The sequence below is a fragment of the Kogia breviceps genome, chromosome 14 (assembly GCF_026419965.1).
Source record: "Kogia breviceps isolate mKogBre1 chromosome 14, mKogBre1 haplotype 1, whole genome shotgun sequence".
In the NCBI taxonomy this organism is placed as follows: Eukaryota; Metazoa; Chordata; class Mammalia; order Artiodactyla; family Physeteridae; genus Kogia; species Kogia breviceps.
Window position 1 is genome coordinate 53,744,354 of NC_081323.1, and position 21,231 is coordinate 53,765,584.

Here is a 21,231-nt window from a genome sequence, read left to right on the forward strand (position 1 = left end):
ATCACCAATAGTCAATGATTCAATCAATCGTGCCTACCTAATGGAACCTCCATAAAAGCCCCTAAATGATGGGGGTTTGGAGTGCTTCCAGGTTGGCGAACGCACGAAGGTGCTGGGAGGATGGCATGCCCGAAAAGGGCAAGGCGGCTCCGCGCTCTTCCCCCAACCTTGCACTATGCATTTCTACCATTTGGATGTTCCTGAGCTGCATCCTTTATAGTAAACGGGTAAGAGTAGCTACAGTGCTTTCCTGAGTTCCGTGAGCCGTTCATTCTAGTAATTATTTAACCTGAGGACAGGACTGTGGAAACCCTCGACAGTTACAGCTGGCTGGTCAGAGGTACAAGTGGCAACCTGGGACTTTGGACTAGCATCTGAAGTGGGGGCAGTCTTGTGGGACCGAGTCCTGAAATACTGGGAGTTAGTGTCAGTACTGAATTGAACTGTAGGACACCCACTTGGTGTCTGGAGAATCAGAGACTTAAATATCGGGTGGAGGAAAAAAACCCATACATTTCATCATCAGAAGTACTGTGAATAAAAACAGTTGACCTTGGAAACTGTTTTGAACTTCACACTGGTATTTTGTCTCGGGGTGCGTGATTTTGGCAGGTCCTTTTGTACTAGAGTTGCCATCTGATTGAATTTTACCCTGAGAATCTGGTCTCCAAGGACTATGCGGTGGTCACATCTGCCAACTGGGCTGTCGGTGGCATTTATCAAGGACGTAACTGTAGCTCTCACAGCTGCTCCTGTTTCATCCTCTGTTTCTATCAGCAGCCTGTGGTAAACCGTCCCCGGGTGCTTCGGTTAGGCAAGGTGACTGGGGACTGGCTTTTGGGGCGGGGCAACGGGCAGAGAGAGAGGGGGCTCATCCGCATGGCTGGGGACAGTGCAGCCGCCAGGAACTTGCTGAGTGCTTGTTGAGTGCCAGGTGTCTTGCTCTGCACTGGAGACAGAGAGGAGTGAAATGCTCTCCATCCCTTCTGAGGCGGGGAGAGACAAAAACACCATCCAGAGTGGTTAGGACCTCCGAGAAGGCCAGCCTCCTCTCTTCCGCTGCTTTCCCGGGCCTCCTTTTGGTTCTGGGTTATGCCAAGCGCTTTCATGCCGTGACACCTTCACATGTGCTGTGCCCTCTCTCTGGAAATCTCTCTACACTCTGCTTGACTCACTTGTGCTCATTGATCAGGTGCCAGTTTAATGTCATCTCTTCCAAGAAGCCTTCCCCAACCATGGCTGTGTGGTGTCTCTCACTAAATAAACTGTGCTTCCTGCTTAGCCCTTTCCCCAACTTGCGATGTATGTATTTCTTTGCGTTGGTCTCCCCCACTAGACAATAAGCTCCCTGAGGGCATGTCCTGTTGTCTTCTTAGGTTTGACACTTAGATGGGTCAGCTAGTTGGGTCGGTGCTGACACCCACAGCTCAGGACAGAGTGTTTTCTGTGAGAGTGTTTTCTGTGCTGACACCCACAGCTCAGGACAGAGTGTTTTCTGTGAGAGGAAGGAGTGATAGGACAGGAGAGGTGGAGGAAGGCTTCACAGAGGAGGCCACATTATTTGAGCGGTGCTCCTGAATATTGGTTAGGTTTTCACCCGCCTGAGAGGAGGGAAGGACATGCCAGATGAAGGCAACAGCATGAACGAGACATGGGGCTCATGCTGGGGAACGCGAGGCCTGGAGTGCTGGGAGTACAGAGTGAGAAGGGGTTCAACTCCAAGGCACAGCCTGTAGATAGAGGAGCAGCCCTCGGAGGATTTGGGGGGTGTTTGTCTGGGGCGGGGGTGACGCCCAGCCCTATTTATTGCACTCCAGCATTTTCTCCTTAAGCCAGCCTCTCATGCTACTATTTCTCTCTGAGATAACAGGAAGCAATTTCACTAAGTGCTGCTTTAAGTTTGCCTGCTGTTCACACAGGTTTTCTGGGCTCTCTTGGCAAATTCCATTCTGCAAGGAGCTTTCCCTGGCACAGCTCAGAACCCAAGGCATTCCAAGGGTTGACTGTGGCTTGGTTCCCTAGGAATGAGGCTGAGGCATTTTTCAGGGTAGCAGAATGGAAGGTGGTTCCTTTGCTACGTTTAGGAACAGAGAAATTAAACTTCTGCCATTGGTTTTGAAATTTATCTTCTTTGGCCGGTGAACAAAAGATTTACATAATGCTGTTCAAACTGTGTGCCAGATGTCATGGGCTACATATGGCTCAGGGCTTCCGGAGCTCCCATTCTGGTAGGAAGGTATCGTCATTCACAAATAAGATTCAGAGTGATCAGTGGCTCAGATCCGGTGCTCAGAGCGTGCTTCGGGGCTGGGGGGGGGGGTGCGCAGATTTCCGTGAGGGGTGTGTTCAACGCAGTGATCTGTCTTCTTTGCTTGGTTGTCCTGGGGCAGTGAGAAGAGCCAGGGCTTTAGCACCAATTTCCTTTCTTCATTTTTTTTGAGTACCTACTATGTTGTGGGCATTGTACTAGTCCTCGGGATCCAGGATGAAGCCCCCGCTCCCAGGGGTGGCACATTCTAGTGGGGAAGACAGATGGTTAACAAAATATAATGGACTGTCGGGTGGTCAGAGATGCCCTGAAGGACAGCAAGGCAGGGTAGGGCTTAGAGAGTGAAGAGCTGGGGGTGGTGGCTGGGTTAGGGTGGGAGGGTGGGAAGTCGGCCGGGGCTTCTCTGCAGTGGTGACAGGTTCTATTCGAGCAGAGGCCTGAGTGAAACGGGAGCAAGCGTGTAGGTATCTGGTCCTGGGAGGAAGAGTATTCCAGGGAAATGGAACCACAGGGCAGAGGCCTGGAGGTGGGGTTGTGTTTGGGGACAGCAAAGTGTGGCTAGTAGGCAGTGGCGTTCGACAGGTGGTGAGAGACCAAGGCTGAATTGTAAAGTGAATTTTATTTTTGGACCATTGGAGGCTTTTAAGCAAAAGAGGTGGAGAGCAAGAGAGGGAAATCCGACAGGAATGCTTAAAAGGATCCCTCTGGCTGCTCTGTGGAGAACAGAAAAGAGGAAGCAAGGGGAGAGGAAGGAGGCCGCCTGGAAGGGGTGCGGCGGTTGCGAGGGGAGGTGGTGGCTAGGACCAGGCAGCAGGAGCGGCGGACAGAAGTGGTGACATGTCTTAAGATGCATGATGATTGTTGATAACTGTATGTGAGAGGTGAGAGAAGAAGAAGAGGCAACAGTAGCTCCAAAGTTTTTGATCTGAAGCTGGTGACAATTCCACCTCTGCCACTTCCTTCCATGTGCCCCCCCCCGCCCGCTTTTAAGATAAAAGGCTTTATTAAGATATAATTCACCTACCACACAATTTGCCCATTAAAGTGTATAATTCATTGCCTTTTAGTATATTCACCTAGCTGTGCAATCATCGCCACTACCAATTTTAAAACATTTTCATCACCCCCCAAAGTACCCATTCACTGCCACTTCCCATTTCCTCCCAACCACACAGCCCTAGGCAACCCACTAGTCTACTCTCTCTCTCACCTGTCTGGTGCTCTTAGGGTCTCAGAACTCCCCATTTCCTCATCTGTAACTTCACAGGGTGATTGTGAGGTTGAAAAGAGAACGTGAAAAGAATACAGGAGAGCATGGCTAACAGGCCAGGCCGAGTGGCCTTGGCCTTAGTAAGTGCTCCGGAAATCCCAGCCCTCCCCGACTGCTCTGACTCCTGCTTTGCCACCTTACGAAGGCAGCGTGGGCAGTGGTGAAACGTGTGGGCACTGGACCCAGACTGCTGGATTCCTCAACTACCAGAAAGGCATCATAGCAAGTACTTCCTAAGTTGCTCTGAGTCAAAATGTGTGAAGCACTGGGAACAGTGCCTGGCCTGTAGCAAGTACTCAGTGGTCAGTGTTGCTCAGTGAGTGGTTATCATTATTAGTCAAGTAAGGAGCAGGCAGGTGGTGGCTCCCAACGTCAAGGCCAGAAATGGACATTTCTGAATCCAGGCTGTTGCAGCGGTAATGAGAGAGAGAGAGAGAGAGAGAGAGAGAGAGAGAGAGAGAGAGAGAGACCATGGATGTACTTTTAGTCTTGTCCTCTTGTTGGATCTCTACCTTTGAAAAAGTCACTTGTCCCCTCTAAGCCTCAGGTTGCTCACTGTAAAGTGGGGATGAAAAGTCCTCCTTACCTTGTGGAGCTCTGTGGAGGATTCAGTAACCTATTCAGTAGTAAGGACTGTTTTGAACACAACAGGAGGAAAATCCCTGCTCCCCTAGAGCTTGTATGGAGGTAGTGGAGAGAGACAGAAAGTAAATATTAATCATAAAGACAATAATAATCATAACAAATAAAATACATGAATAAGAAAGCAGATGTGTAAAGCACCTGGCTCCTGGCATGTGGCGAGCATTCTGTCAACAGTAGCTGTTATGATTATTATATGAAAGCACTTTGTAAAGCTGGACAGCGCTGCATGGAGGTGGGTCTCCAGGTGACTTTGCGAGCATGTTGCCTTCATCTAAGCCTACCCTCATCTCCGCTCAATTAAATTTCACTCAGCCTCCAAGGCCCCTTTCGAGTTGCCTGGTTGAAATCTTTGTCTCTCATGGTAGAGTTTTCTTTTTTCCTCCCTTCAGCTGGCATCTACTGAATGCCACTTTGGGCCAGTCCTGCTGCTGGATGCTGGGGCTTTTATGTTGAAAAATCCAGGAGGGGTGTGGTCAGGAGTATGAATGGAGGGAGCCCAGGGCACTCTGGGCTAGACTGTGTAGGAGCCTGGCTGCCTTGGTTTTAGTCCGCCCAGGGAAACCCCAAGGCTTCTGAGCCGAGTGATAAAATTAGCAGATAAACTAAGACTTCACAGACATTCTTGTTTAAATACTGCATGGTAAAAGTAAACATTTGCATGATGGTCAAATACATAATCTCTATTTAAGCACTATAATCTATCCAAAGAGCTACAAGATGGAGATGTAAGCACATGTAGAAGAGCAAAGACCTCAGGGCAAACAATGTCTCAAGGTGAAGACAGTATTCTACCAGATCAGCGGGAAATGTGGCAAAACGGAGCAGGGAGGTTTTGGAGCTAGATAAACCTGAGTTAGCACTTATTACCCGAAGCAAGCTATTGCACCTTGGTAGGAGGGTTAATACCCACCCTGCTGCTCTCAAGAGTTGCTGGAAGGATTAAAGAAAACATCCATCAAGGATCTGGCACTTAATAGGCATACAATAAGAGGCATATATTATTAAATATTAATAGCAGTATTAATTATTAGTAACAGTGCAGCATTATGGAAAGTGCTCTTGTGTCAGCCAGACCTGTGTTCAAATCCTGATACTTCCATTGCAAGTTGCTTAACCTTTCTGAGCCTTGGATTGTGTCCCTTCCTGTAAAATGAATGAATAATACCTTCCTTGTAGAGTTGTATATGTTGATATATGATAAATGTGATAATATAAATTTCCTAGGTTGTATAATAAGTGTTAAGTGCTATTTCAAAATCAAGATATAGCAAGCTTTATTGAATATTCTGATTATTAAAATTATATATTCTGATGGTAAAACATTCAAACAATACAAAAACACTTAAAGAAGTAATTACAAATCACTGGAAATTCTATTTCTTATAGCTGATAGCCAGTTTTTTAGATATCTCTTTATGCAAACTCTTTTAGTTCGACCTTCATAATATAAATGGGTCCATAGTACACACCTGTCCTGTTTTCACTCAATAATATGTTATGGACGTATGTCCAGTTAATAAATATGGATTTATATTATTATTCTAAATGGCTTCCTAGTAATCTATTGTATGGAATACCAGAATTTATTTAACGCTATAGATAGTCATTGAAGTCATTTTCAGATTATTTTGTTTTATACAATACTGTATAAAGAAACCTTATATATAGATCATTGTTCACTTGTTTAATTTCCTTCCTGGGATAACTCACTATAAATGAATTACGAGATCAAAGGGTTTTCCCATTATAATTTTGTCCCATATCGGTAAACTGCCTCCCCAAATGCCTATATGAATTTGCACTCCCGCCGGCAGTGCATAAATTATGCCCATTTCCCTATATCCTTGTTAACACTAGGTTCTGCCAATCTTTTTAACCTTTGCCAGTCTGAAAATTTTCAATTCTATAGAAAAATGGTATCTCAGTCTTGTTTCTATCTGTAGTTCCAGGATTACTAATGAGGTGGAAAATATTTTCAAGTATTTATTTCCGTTTGTGATTCTTCTTTTGTTAATTGCCTTTTTAGGCCACTGTTATTTGACTATTTTTCCAATTCAGGTGTTTCCTATTGACTTTTTAAAACTCTGTTTATTAGGAAGCTTTTTTAAAAATATATTTATTTATTTGGTTGGTTGCACCATGTCTTAGTTGAGGCAGGCAGGCTCCTTAGTTGCAGCTCGCTGGCTCCTTAGTTGTGGCACGCGTGTGGGATCTAGTTCCCTGGTCAGGGATTGAACCCAGGCTCCCTGCACTGGGAGCACAGAGTCTTAACCACTGTGCCACCAAGGAAGTCCCTGTTTATTAGGAATCTTAACTCTCTGTCATGAGGTATCTTCGTCCACTTCATTGGTTGTCTTTAACCTTGTGTGTGGTATTTTATTGCCACATACGAAGTTTTAATTTTAAAAAGTCAAATCTTGACTTGATTTTACTGGATGGATTTTTAAAAAACTTTTATAACATGCTTAGAAAGTCTTCCAGTTCCAGGATTATTAAAACATTCCCTTGTTTTTTTCTTCCAATGCTTTTATTGTTTCTTTTATCACATGTACATCTTTGATCTAAGAGGTGGAATTTAGATTTAGGGAGGGAGATGGAGCTCCAACTTAATTTTTCTCCAAATGGCTACCCAGTGGTCCCGTTCTCCTTATACACTTGGCTCTATTTCTGTACTCTGTTCAGTTTAATAGGTCTGTCAGTTCCTTTGTCAAAACTGTACTGTTTTAGTTGGTGTACCTACCTAATGCATTTTAATATCTGGTAGAACAAGTCCCAACTCATTAATCTTCAAACTTCTTTTGGCAGTATGGCGGAGTGGTTAAATTCGGAGTTAGGGTTCGTTCAGCCAGCCTGAGCTTTTTTTTTTTTTTTTTTGCGGTACGCGGGCCTCTCACTGCTGTGGTCTCTCCCGTTGCGGAGCACAGGCTCTGGACACGCAGGCCCAGCGGCCCTGGCCCACGGGCCCAGCCGCTCTGCAGCACACGGGATCCTCCTGGACCGGGGCACGAACCTGCGCTCCCCGCATCGGCAGGCGGACTCCCAACCACTGCGCCATCAAGGAAGCCCCAGCCTGAGCTATTATCCCAGGTCAGCCACCTGTTAGCTGTGTAATCTTGGGCAAGTTATTTTTTTCTCTCTGAACCTCTGCTTCCTCATCTGTCTAAAGTTAATAGTAACCGTATCTACCTTACAGTGTTTTTGTGAAGGTGTGATGAAATGATGCATAGCAAGTCCTTGGGCCAGAGTCTGGCACATGGCAAGTTGTCAGTAAATGTTCATTCTTTTTGTTATGAAAACGATGCATCTATTTTTCCAGTTGAATTTTAGGATCACTTTGACAATAAAATCTCACTGGGATCTTGATTGGGATGACATTTACTGGATAGGCTAATTTTGAGATAATGAATATCTACATGTTATAGGGTCTTCCAGCCTGAGGCAAGCTGTGCTCTTTATTGGTCCAAGACTTTATGCTGTTTGGTGGAGTTTATAGTTTTCTTCATATAAGATGTGTGATTTTATATTAACTTTATTTCCACATGGTGTAGGTTTTGTTGTTGTTGTTTTTGTGAATGTGACTTTCTTAGTATATAAGAAAGTTATTCATTTTTAAAAATTGAGATATAATTGACATATAACATTATATTAGTTTAGGGTGTATAACATATTGATTCTGTATTTGTGTATATTGTAAAATGATCACCACAATAAGTCTAGTTAACATCTATCACCATATGGAGTTGTATATTATTTTTCTTGTGATGAGAACTTTTAAGATCTATTCTCTTAGCAACTTTCAAATATGCAATACGGTATTATTAACTACAGTCACCATGCTGTACATTACATCCCCAGGACTTATTTCATAACTGGAAGTTGGTACCTTTGACCACCTTTACCCATCCTGTCCACACCCCTGCCTCTGACAACCACCAGTCTGTTCTCTGTATCTAGTCATTAATTTTTAAATGTTTATTTTGCACCCAGAGTAGCTATAATTGTTGATTTGGGAAATAATTTATTCTCTAGGGTCAGCTTTGAGATATCCCCTTCCCTCAGCTCCAGGAGCATCCCAGGTTTCTATCACTAGGGCACCTCCCACATTGACTTGCCATCACTTGAAATCCATCTGTATGATGTGGGAACTGTGTCTAATTGGACTGTTAGTCCCCAGGGCTCAGCACAGGGCTTGTATCAGTACTAACTTATCAGTGCCAATTAAAGAAGGTGCCCCATGTTGTACTACTGTTTTCTGGGATAGAAGAGCCTCTCTTCTAGGACAGAGGGCAGGATGGTAAATAGGCCGACAGTCCCTGACCTTATCTGGCTGACAGTCTAACTGGGGAGCAGACATTGAAGAAGTCATTATTAATGTCAAGAGTGAATTATATTTTTCCTCATTACATTTTGAAGGAAGCTTTGGATGCTATGGGAGTGTAAAGGACTTAGTGAGTATAGGGCAGCAGAGAAAGCCTTGACGAAGAAGTATTCAAGGAGGAGTCTGGGGGGACTCTGCACCCGTCTTGCTCCCCCTCCACTGCAGACCAGTGTTAGCACCCAGTCCTGCTTGAACGTATCCATTCAGCAAACAAAGAGAATCTGCTCTGTGTCAGGCCCTGTGCTGTTGGGTCTGGGACCACAGGGTTGGGTAAGAGCCAGTATCTGAGTTCAAATCAGAGTTCTGTTGATTCCTGGTAGTTACAGGAGGCAATCAAAACTCCTCAGCCTGGGAATCTACCTCCTGTCCCTCCCTTATGCCCCTACTAGGCCCCAGCCCACCTTTCTGCCCTTGGGTCCTCCTGCCCCACTGGACTGCTGACCCTTCCCCAAATGAACACACTTGTACTTTCACACACACGTGGAGGCTGCCACCCCCTTCCCCCATCATACTCACTGTCACTTCTACCTAGAACTCCCCTGAGCCACTCCTTTTTCCTCTGGGCCTTCAAGAACCAGGGAATCACCAGATCTGTGAAGTCTGCCCTCCTGGGCGTTTGTTACTTCATCCTTGTCCAAAATTGATGGTGGGTCTTAAGAATGTGTATAGTTATTTGTTTCCATGTCTGTGATCCCGTTAGACCAGGGCGCCCTCAGAGTTAGTGACCTTGACTTTGTCTCTTTGGTGGGAACCAGAACGCAATGGATAACTTAGGAACTGCAATTAAAATTGGGTTAGAGAAATGCAACTTCTGTAATTGAAGGGGAAGGGTACAGAAGTTAGAGAAGGGATGGGATTACTTAGCTTAGAGCAGTGGTTCTGAACCTAGGGCTCCGGAATCATAGGAGCAAGGTGGCAAAGAGTTTGAGGTATGTGCAAAGTTAGGTTACTTGGGTTTCAATCCTGGCTCTGGCATATAGTAGCTCCACAAGTTGGGACAAGTGGTTTTATTTCTCTGAGCCTTTGAGAAAAGGGGGAGTACTGCTGTTACTAGCATTACTATATTGGCTTCAGAGGGTCTGGGCACACCCTGAAATGCTATAAAGACTTTTGTATAAATAGGTGTAAGTAAAGTTTTTCCAGAAAGAGGGTCCCTTGATTTTCAGCAGCTTTCACAGAATGTACAAACTAAGCAGAAGGGAGGCACTGTCTTTCTCATTTGTCTAGTGCTGTGTAACAGATTACCTGAGAACTTAGGGACTTAAAACAATAAACATTATCTCACACAGTTCCCAGGAGCGGCATATATGGGTGATTCTGGCTCTGGATCTCTTATGAGGTTGATCTCTCAAGATGTTAGCCAGGGCTGAAGTCATTTGAAAGCTTGTCTGGGGCTACTGGCTGGGTAGACGTCACCTCTCCATATGGCTTCTTGAGTGTCCTCACGACAGGGTGCCTGGCCTCCCCCAGAGCCTGTGATCTAAGAGAACAAAGCAGAAGTTGCAGTGTCTTTTATGACCTAGCCCCAGAAGCCACACATGGTCATTTGCAAAATATCCTATTGCTTCCATAGTTCAGCCCTATTCAAAGTGGGAGGGGACTAAAAAGGATATGAATATCAGGGCAGGGAATCATGGCGGGGGTTGGGGGGGTGCATTTTGGAGGCTGGCTAACAAAGTGCCTTAGAAGAAATTTGGAATGAGGAGTTTTAAGTTTAAATCTCGACTCCAACAACAACTAATTGTGCGATCTTGGGGAAAGCTCCTTTTCTTACTCAGCTCACGTGGTGGGTTGTGATATTCAAGAGTTAAAGCCTGTGAAAGCCATTTATCCAAACCCTCAACTTCACATTCAGTTATTAGCAATCATTAAAGAGGAGGGGGAACAAAAGCCATTTGAGGCAGTGTGTAAGTTAATGTTTTCAGTACAAAAAATTGAAAATGAAGAAACAACCCAATTTCATCAAATTAGCACCACTTAAAATTTTGGTGTTTAAATGCACTTTAAAGTTTATTTTCCTTCTTCACAGAGAAGGAATAGAGGAAATGTCTTCAATTGAGACGAGAAAGATTTATGGTAGATGAGTACATCTCTCTGGCATTAAGAGAGATTGAAAATTGGGATGGGCTCCTTAGTGGGGTCCTGAAATCTCCACCTGAAAACCTTAAAGAATCAGGCAGAGGGCTGTTATTATCTATACTTTTAGTAAAAACTAGCTCAGGTCATCCTTTGAGGCCATTTGGGAGGGGATCCCACAAATATTTTTAAGTAGAATGAAAAGAAGTATTATTAAAGGTGTTCTTACACTGTTAAGCATTAAAAACTGTATTTTTTTCATCATACTCAAATGAGTATGCGTAGCACATACTCATTCTAGAAGATTTGGAAACTACAGACAAGTGTAAAGAAGTGAAAAACATTATATCTGCCACCTTAATCTAAACGCTTTGTTTTGTGGTTTAGCTGAAAAATAATTTTTTTCAATTAAAAAAATGTAATACTTTGTAGGAAACACCCTCCCCCCAAATTGGCTGTAGTCCCACAAACCAGAAGTAACCATTATTAACATTTTGGTGGTGTAAAATGGGATTTAAACACTTTTTCAGCCTCGTGGGAGACTGAAAAACAGGAATGGATTTAAGTGATGGTGAGTGGCAGGTAAGCTGAGTTAGGGCTGCCCATCATGTGGGCAGATTCTGTGCCTAACGACCACAGTGAGGTGAAGAAGTCTCCATCCCTAAGCATCTTTACAACTTGCATAGGTCTGTTTGGGTGAATCCTGCCTCACTGTTTACCAATTCTGCCTCGGCAGGTTCCAAATACTGGATAGGGCTCATTCCATGGGAAATTAGTAGTTAGGGACTTTGTCCAATAAAGAAATTATTGAGTGAGGTCATCCAGATTGAGTGCCTACCATGTGCCAAGACTGTGCCAGATGTTGGGGGTGTGATGATGACCCCAAGAAGATGCTAACAAGAGCACAGACATTAGACCAGAAATCATACAAGGAAATGAAATGTGGGAGGTACCAGGAGAGGTGCACATTTGTGGATCATCAGTTTATGCTGGAAGTTTAGCAGATGTGATCTCACTGGGACCTGAGGGAGGTAATTTGACCTCTCTGAACCTCAACTTCATTTGAAAATGGGGACAGAGTCACTGGGAGAGAACATTCGTTAGTGTGGCAAACTGTTTCAGGGTTCACTGAAGTATAAAAATGAGGCACTTCTTACACTTCAGACTCTAAACCTTCTCAGTGGCAAAGAGAGCTGGCCTTTAGTGAGTCTACTGTGTTCAAGGTGTTTTACAAAGGTCCCATTTAATCCCAATTCCACCCTTTGAGTTTATGTACCCCATTGTCTAAATTGATGGCTCTGAGTCAATGGGAGTTTTCATAACTTGACCAAGACCACACAGCTGGAGAATGACTGCAAGAAGGTTCAAACTCAGGCCTGCTGAAGTCCAAAGCCAGTGGCAATGCATTATCTCATAGTGAGGTTCCAGGGGTATATGTGTCCTTTGGGGAATGCTTGGGTCTGCTGGTGGTGTGTTTGTTATTCAGATTCCTGAGTGTGTGCTTTGCTCATAACTGTGCAGTTTGAAAACAGTGACTCACCCCCAAACAGGGCAGGGTTGGATATCAGTCCCGTTTATCTTATACTGCCCTGTTGCACCTGTGTTGACTTCAAAGAAATTTTGTAATAAAAGCACTGTGATTAAAAACAGAAAAACACCCACCAAAAAAATGTATAGGTTTGTTTTTGGTGCTTGCGACAAGAGAATACACTCATGAGTGTCATTAACTTTAAAAATGACAGCTATTTAAGGTTTAGTGACTAAAGCCAATTTTCTAACACACATCTTGTATAGTCCTCTGAACATACTCTTTTCACACTTAACTATGATGTTGTCATTAGTTTCCGTTTGATTCTGCAAGGGCAGAGACCTTGAAACATTCCCATCTGTATTCCCCCATGGCTTGACCCAACTGACAGCCAGGTAGAATTGGCTGAAAAACTTAAAAGGTGTTTCCATGGTGCCTGCCTGCATTAGCTTTCTTTTGCTACTGTAAAAAGTTACCAGATTTAGTAGCTTAAAACCTTCTTTCTCACACTTTCTATGGGTCAGAAATCTGGACTGTGTGGCTCAGCTGGTTCTCGGATATGGCTAAAATCAAGGTGTTAGCAGATGGGGTTGAGAGGAGCTCAACACAGCTCTGCAGATTCCGGGGTTGGGGTGGGGAGAACCTGCTTCCAAGCTCAGTCAGCTTGTGAAAGCTCAGTCCCATGAGGCCGCAGGACTGAGGTCCCAGTACTTGCTGACACGGCTTGTTCTCAGCTTCTAAAGGCTGCCTACATTCCCTGGCGCATGGCCCCTTCATCAACAGTGGGTTGAGTTCTTCTCAAGCTTCGAATCTGATTCTTCTTCTGCCTCTTCTCTCCAAAGCATCTCTTTTGCATTCCTCATCTGCTTTTTAAGGGTCCATGTGATTACACTGGGTCCATCCTGATAATCCAGGATAATCTCCCTATTTTATGGTCCTTAATTCCATCTGCAATGTCGCTTTTGCCATGGCATGTAACATATTCACAGGTTCCAGGGACTAGGGCATAGTTTTCATTTTTGGGGGGGGGGCGAGGAGGATGTTATTCTGCCAACCACAGTGCCTGTACTAAACATGTAAATTTTAGAATGAATCTTCTCTAGTGACTCCTTGGAGGTCAGAGGGAGGTGAAGCTACTCAAGAAGAAAACATTTGAAACAAGCCAAATGACTTGTCAGAGGTCGCTGTGTCTGCTGTAGATTAAACCACCACCACCACCACCCCTTTGTGAAAAATCAGGTCAAACAAGTTTTTGGTCGTGGAGGTGAGGTTCTTCCTTTCCCCCTATTGGGGTGAAGTTAGAAGGGGACAGAAGATTTTAAAACATGCCTATTTCACCTTCTACAGTCTATTCACTTTGCAGTGTTTTGTTTATTGGACGTGAAAGTCTTCTGTGTGACGAGCATTAGAAGCAGGAGCACTGAACTCCGTGATGTTAGGCTTTGGCAGCACGTGTTGATCTTCCCTAAGCACTGTGCTAACACCAGGGAGTGGAGGGTGTGCTTCCTCACCCTGGGATAACTTTCAAATGTGGCCATTGACCCTTCATCCCTAATTTTAAAGAACTGGCCACTGTCCAGTTTAGGACTGATTCTAGGAATGTTTCTGGACGTTGACTGATTCAACAAATAGGCACAGAAAACCTATGTGTTGGGTACTCTGAACATCATTTCATTTCATGCTCTGCAACCAAGGCTCAAGAGAGGGTAATACAGTGCCCATTGCCCCTCAGCTGGTACCAATTATTAAACACTTGCTTTACGTCAGGAGCCAAATTATATAGACCTAATGTCATGGTCCCCCTTCACACCCTCTTCCAACCGGCCAGGTGTTTTATGTTGATTTTAATCTCAATAATGCTGTGAGGTATTAGGCTGATAGCCATGGAGTGGCTTAGCCAGGATTCCGGTCTAGGTCCGTTTGACTCCAGGTTCTGTATTCCCTTCAGGGTATTGCCTCTAAAAAAGGCCTCAGGTGCATTCTGGTAAGTATGTCCCCAAAGTCCAAGTTCTTCACACAACCCGTAATCGTATCACCAAGTTCACCAGGTGGCATGAAACGCTGTAGGCTGCGTGTGCAGCTTCTGCAAATACAGCTTCTGCAAACACATAGCGGCATGAAAGCACAGGAGGAAATGGGGAACTGTCTAGGTTCATCAATCGTGAAATAACCGTTTTACTGGTATTAGTATCTTTTTGTCTCATTATTATGAGGCAGTGAGTCATTTAGGGGAGGACCAAAAGGGAAAGTCCTGTCTCTTGTTACCTACAAGAAGTGTCAGTGAAAACCGCTCAGGCGGAGAGAGGCACAAAGTGGGCGCTGGAAGTCGAGCTACCAGTTCTCGATCCCCCGCCTTTACCCGCGTGGCGGCCCCAAGGCGAGAAACGCCGAAAGGGTTAAACACAGCTCAGGGTAGTGGGGCACAGGGCCACCGCCCCTTCCCAGCATCGCCTCCCAGAATGCCTCGGGCCCCCAGCCAGTTCCCGCACCTCGCGAGACTCCGCCCAGCCCCTTTCCCGAACGACTGTCCGGCCCCCTTCCTTACCGAGCTCTGCGCTGGGCAGAGGAAGGGAGGGCGGAAAAGACGGGCCGCGGGGCACGCTGGGAAGTGTGGTCCAAGAGTTTCACTCAGCCATATTCTTCCGGAGCGGGGGAGGCCAGAGAGGCAGCCGGGACTACGACTCCCAGCCGCCCTTTCGGTTTGTTTTTGTTCAAAAAAAAAAAACCCCACACTCCCCCTCCTCACTCTTCACACACACTCACACACACCCACGGCAGACACGCACACACCCGGGCGCCGAAGGGAAAGCCGCGTCTCCCCTTCCCGCCCCGCCGCCAGTCCGGTCTTGGCCTCGCAGCAGAGCGGGAAAGCGGAGGCCGGAGCCGTGACCTCTGACCCCGTGGTTATGCGGAGCCGCCGCATTCCTTAGCGATCGCGGGGCTACCTCCTTCTCCTTCGCCGCTGCTGCCGCCGCCGCGGGCAACTGACGCAGCGCGGGCGCGTGGAGCCGCCACCCCTCCCCCACCGCCGCCCTCGCGCCGGGTCTAGCGCCAACCGGTCCCCGCGCGCCCGCCCCCTCTCCCCGGCCGCACCCGAGTTCTCGCGCGCCGCCGCCGCCGCCACGCGCCCCCCGCCGCCGCCGCCGCCGCCCCAGCTCCGCGCCGCCGCCCGCCCCGCCCGGAGGTCCCGCGTGGAGCCGCCGCCGCCGCCGCCGCCGTCGCCGCCGCCGGGGAGGAGGAGGATGAAGGACAAACAGAAGAGGAAGAAGGAGCGCACGTGGGCAGAGGCCGCGCGCCTGGTGAGGCGGGCCGCCGAGGGGGCCTCGATGGGGGGCGTGGGGGGGTTGGCTCGCCGAGCACCCCCCACTGGGAGGGGGAGGGGCGAAGCCCTGCCCACTGTAGGAGGGGGCGGGCCACCCTTCCTGCTGGAAAGGGACAATCCCCCAAGGCGTTGGGTGGGGAGAGGTCCCCCGCCGGGTCGGAGGTGGCGCCTTTTTTGCTCGTCCCCCCCTCTAAATTCCTGCGGAGGGGTCGAGCTGGCAGGCCGGCTCCTCCCTCTCCGGGCGGCGGGGCCCCCGCCTCCCCTCCCCCACTATTTGGCAGCTTCTGGGGGGTCTGGGGAAGCTTCGTTTATGCACTCGGGGGAGTTAGGTTTCCGGGAAGGGTCGGAAGCTCCTCCCTCGCTTCCTGGTGGGCAATGGGGTGGTGCGTTTGACTCCAGGGGTTGGAAAGAGCCCCCAGTTTCAAGGACGCGAGTGGCATTTTGAGCTTTCGCAATCTAAACCAGGTGTGTGGAGGAAAGCAAATGCTCACTCCCAGCTTGAACCCTTAGCCTTGGTTCTCAAACTTTAGGGTCCTGTGGGGACACCTGGGGAGGTTGTTAGGAATGCTCAACCTAGGGCCCTACTTAAGACCTACTGAGTCTGAGATTCTGGAGTAGAGCTTGAATATCTTTATTTTAACCAGCTTCTCGGGTTGGTTGTAAAGCAGGTGGCCCACGTACCACACTTCTGAGGTTCTGCTGACCGGACTTCACAAGTAGACTGGAAATAGGCACTCTGCAGAGAACTGACTACACTTTGCAAAGAATGTATGCGTGTGTTCTCTATTCCTTAGTGTCCTGGTGTATGTATACATGAAGTGTTGGGCAAAGACCAAGTGTCTCTGAAGATAATGCTCACTGAGGACTTAGCAAAGGAGAGAGTAATTTGAGTGTTTGAAGCTGCCTGGTAAAGGGGGTTGTGAATTTTCTGTTCTCAAAGTGTCACAGGACTTGCAAGTGAAATATCTTCCTTTTGGATTTGCACCCACAAAGCTAAGACACTTTGAGACATGTTCTTATAAAATCTTGCTGATGACAATAGTAGCAGGTTATGCTTGTCTCAGAGATGTCACTTCCTCATAACTGTCACAAAGCAGGGTTATAGTGCAGATAGTATACTTGTCTCTTGACACCCTGTAGTTTATATGTAATTGCTGTAATTCACTTTTAATGATGAATGAAGCTCAACCTTCTAATCTTTCATTTTATTGGGAAGTAGGGTTCCTGCCTCAAAGGTGTTGCGCAAAAAAAGACAAATATGTGTTGGAGGTTTTTACAAATCTTTGTTACACTTTTTTCATTCTTGGAGCCTGTAAAACGCAGTTATTGACTTAAAAGAACGAACACTGTTTGGTTTATAGGGGAAATTAAGATGGTGTACCTGATCATCTTCCCCAGGCATTTGTTGCCCAAGAAACAGAAGTAGCAATTAGTTTGTATGCTGAAGTTTCGTGCTTCAGTTAATTTGTTTTGGTTTGGCATATGAAATTTGAAGATTCTAATTTGAAGATTCTAAATACTTTTTTCAGGTTCAGTCAGATTTGGAAGCTTTGGTTAGCTTTCAGGATCTCTTGGTAGTTTGAGGATTTCTCCATTGTTGCTTTACCTGGAGACAAATTTAGGCCTGAAGGAGAGTAGAGGAGAGCCAAAAGGACATGCTCTCTTTCTCCTGGAGGTTGAGTCTGTTCATTGAAATTCTCCTCTGAGTTTCTGTTCTGCAGGTGTTTATGACTCTGGGCACCAAAAGGAAATTTGCTTGCCAGAGTTTTACTTGTTAGAGGTAGGTGAAAGTACCTTTAAATCCTGTGTTATTTATGTCTTGACAGAATTCTAAAGTCTGCTCATCTCAAAGCTTTGTTGGCTCTTCCTAGTTGAAAGTCTCTAGGAATTTGGGGTCCACTCTTAAGCCTCTTTAGGTTCTTGAATTTACTGTGATCTGCACTCCAGTATCTAGGTTGCTATTTCTGTTTTATCATTGGCTCAACTCATGGTAGATTATTATCCCAGTAAGTTCTTTCTCTTCTTTTACTTCTATGGTTCTTCATTCAAAAATAGTAAGTCCTACTTGGAATTACCTGTGGTGCTCTTAAACACATGAAAGATGACTTGTGGGAATATGGTGTGTAGTTTTGCCTGTCTTATTGTTTTTTTTTTTGTTTAGAATTTTCTGTCCCTTTGGATGGGACTAGTTGGTGAGCGAGGGGGAACTTTTAGAGTTCTCTCCTCATTTGGGGGAAAAAAATTGTAACCAAGTGCTGGAGAGTTTGTGAGCGCTTACACTGGCTAGAGAAAAGCTTGACTCCAGTGAGCTCTAATGGTAGGGCAGTAGATTAGATCTAATTACTCTTTGGACAGGTGAATTTGGAGTGCTTGCAGTGGCGATCAGATGCACTGGCTTGGGGGCAGTTTCATATTGTTCCCGACCTTGCTCACATTGGTGGCTAAAGTGATACCAGGAACCTTTTTAAAACTATTTTGGTAGGAAAGAAGAGACTTCTGGACAATTTCAGTAGTGTAGTAAGCCCCAGGAGGTTGATTTTTGCAGCTGTTAATTATGTTGTTGAGAAGTAGATATTCTTCTTTCAAACATTTTGTACTCTTGTTTTTCCTAGATGTAGGAGGTAGACTTTAGGGGGTTGGGTGGGTATAAATCCTCCTACTTGTTAGGAACAATTTGTTTGGGAGAAATAGCTGAGTGGATTTCCCTTTAGATTGAATGCCCTTAAATGGATTCTCCCTGGCTTTGAGAAACTCTTCATTGCATGCTTTATCTTTCACTTTGATTCATGACTGACCATTCTTACATCAAACATTTTTTTCCCTTTGAAGTTGGAGAAGAGATACTTTTTTTTTTAAATATGCTTTAGAAAGACAGACTAGGGATAGAACACTGCTGAATTGTTCTTATACTGAAAGCCAGAGGCATGTACAGTTTTAATAAAAGTGAAAACTTTGTATCTTTTGATGTAACTTCCCTTTAGAGATTTTGTTTCCTCTCTCTTAGATTCTCAGGCTCTTCCTGACTGCTGTTTAAATAATTGGTAGCTAATTTTTCAGTCATGCTTCTTTAAAAAAAAAATTAACCATACAGAAATTCACTAGCTTAGCTCACAATTAGTATCAAAGAAGTTATATCTGTGGCAGTGAACATTAGTAGCTTGTATTGTGGGTTTGTTCAAGTCAACACTGCTTAACTTGGCACTTAGGTTCTTGGAATACAAAGATGGATAAGGTTTGGCCTTGAGGAGCTTATGGTTTTTCTGGAGATGGAGAAGGTGCAGACAGGTGAATAGAATTTCATTACAAGCATGGTAAGTGCCATCATAGATGTATAAATGGTAATAGACATCCTGGTTCCTGCTTATTGTCTAAGCGTAATTATGAATAGCTCCTCCTTTTACTCAAGTGTCCTGCTTTGGAAGATAAATTATCAGTGTTGTGCAACTATGGGGCACTGAAAAGAGACATTGAACTGTCTGGCAGAGAGCAGAGAAGGCTTCCTGGAGGAAGGTGCTTTCTGAGCTGAATCTTGAAGGGTGAGTAGGAGTTAGGCCTGTCACAGAGGATGTAAGCAGGAGCTGGTAACAAAAAATAGGAGTGTGTGTGTTTATGTGCAGGGTGGAGAGTGTGGGAACTGGGTAGAACTACACATAGTTATTGGAACATAAAGTTTGTGGAGAGACAGGCAGAGATCAGATTGTGAGGGCCTTGTACACCAGGCCAGCACACACCTACTTTGTGCCAGGCACTGTAGACACTCAGTACATTATCTCTAATCTCTAACAACAACTCTGACAGGGAGATCTCAGTATCCTTCCTTCACAAACCTAGGAACCTAGGCTTAGGGTGGGTAGGTAACTTGCCCAAGTTTAGAAGACCAGAATTTGAATTCCTTAGAACCAGGTCTGTCTGGTTATAAAGCCTGTGCTTTGCCAGTGGACTAGTGGTCTCTCTGGAAGCTTCAGCTTTTGCTGTATATAATTAGGTTGCTGTTGAAGGACTTTAAAGTGGGAAAGTGATGAGGGCAGGTTTATTTTGTTGGACTGACTGGGGCTATAGCAGGGTAAGTTCTGCAAAAACGGGGATTTGGTCTTTTTTTACTGGTGAATTTTTAGAATTGTCCCTAGCACAAAGTGAGTATTTTACGTATTTGTTGAATGAAGGATGGCAGCGGAGTACAAATGAATTTGAGGAAAGCAGAGCTGGCTGCAGGGGTATTAGCGAAAAGGCTGTTGTGTCAGGTCGGGTCAGACACTGGTTGTGGGAACTGGGAGACAGGTGAGAGTGAGGGGTGATGCCTGGGTTTCTGAGTTAGGTGATGAGACAGGCTGCCGACCAGTGAGAGGAATGTTAGAAGCGGGGGATGAATTAGAGTAGGTGAGCGTGTGGGACGTCCAGTACAGAACTGAGTATTTGGAGTCTGAAGCTTGGGGAGCAGTCCGCAGTCCAGGCTAGAGGTAGAGATTTGGGAGTTATCAGAATTTTGGTAGTAGTTGAAACTGTGAGAGATGATAATGACACCCAAGGAGAATGTAAAAACTGAACAAAGAGAGGCTAAGAATGGGACCATGGTAGACAGAGGTTTTATTTCAGCAGCTACTCCTCCAAAACTTGACTTCCTTTAGTGCTCAGGGTTCATGTTCTTCCACAGAGAGAACCTTCGCAGTAGTCATGTCAGGCTTCTGGCTGTACATTTTACTTGTGACAGAGCAGTACAGTACTTCATTGTTACGGTTGTTAAATGACTGCAAAATGTTGGTGTGGTTTGGAGTAACCTCAGCAGCTGCACTGGTAGAGATGATACAGAGATATTGACAGCCTCTCTTTTTTCCTCCCTGAGAAGATTAACGTTTCTAAAACAACTCAGCTTCTTCAAGTGAGAGGGCTCTGGTTGCTCACTATGAACTTACTGCCAGGACTTAGATATAGATGTCGCTAACATAAGTGGGATGTTCCATTTCTCATTGTTTGCTTGCACCAATCATATAGGATCACAGCATCATGTTGCCAAATGGCAAGATGTACTGTGGCAGTTAACAACAGAATTTCACAACCCGGTGGCACAAAAGCCATCATTTAAAATATATGGGTACTGGGAATTCCCTGGTGGTCCGGTGGTTAGGACTCTGTGCTTTCACTGCCAGGGGCACAGGTTCAGTCCCTGTTTGGGGAACTAAGATCCTGCAAGTGTGCCCCCCCCCAAAAAAAAAGATTTTAAAATATGGGTACTAATCAAAGTTCCTTGGGAAAGAAAATCTGCATGCATTTCTGTCTTATAATTTATTGTGTAGAAAACTATGTGTTCTGTGGTTTAGCAGTATTACCAGCATCAAGTTAAGCGGTAATCAAGGTTGCTAAGGCCCCACGTATCATAACATGTATGCTAAGAGGTTGTGTGCTTTCAGAATTGAGAATTAGAATATTTCATCTAATTGCAGTCACTTTCAGCAACTAGCTAGATATATGTGTAATTTGGTTTCGGAAGTAATTTTGTCTGTGGAAAGACTAAATTGACAGCAGCGGTACCTTGTAGCAGAACGGTAGCCCATGTTATATAGTGATGGATGTAAATGGAAGTTGCACACTGAAATCAGAACACTTATGTCTCTTCAGGTACTAGAAAACTACTCAGACGCTCCAATGACACCAAAACAGATTCTGCAGGTCATAGAGGCAGAAGGACTAAAGGAAATGAGGTTTGTATGGCTCTTGTTGTTTAATGTGAGGGTTTCATAGGACACGT

General features: G+C 45.4%; 1 protein-coding gene and 1 long non-coding RNA gene across 2 annotated transcripts in view; one reads left to right on the plus strand and one right to left on the minus strand.

The window, feature by feature from the left end:
• Positions 1-2,143: 2,143 nt before the first annotated feature.
• Positions 2,144-5,325, minus strand: LOC136792529 (uncharacterized). Its single transcript, XR_010836448.1, has 3 exons — positions 5,259-5,325; positions 4,126-4,215; positions 2,144-2,381 (listed from the first exon to the last, which is right to left on the minus strand). It is a non-coding gene; the product is annotated as an uncharacterized lncRNA (long non-coding RNA).
• A 10,049-nt stretch (positions 5,326-15,374) lies between these two features.
• Positions 15,375-21,231, plus strand: part of ASXL1 (ASXL transcriptional regulator 1) — a 61,084-nt gene continuing 55,227 nt past the window's right edge. Inside the window, exons 1-2 of the mRNA XM_067012392.1 lie at positions 15,375-15,465; positions 21,102-21,184. Coding sequence (XP_066868493.1) covers positions 15,409-15,465; positions 21,102-21,184 — 140 coding nt within the window. The 5' untranslated portion in view covers positions 15,375-15,408. The remainder of the gene's footprint in view (positions 15,466-21,101; positions 21,185-21,231) is intronic.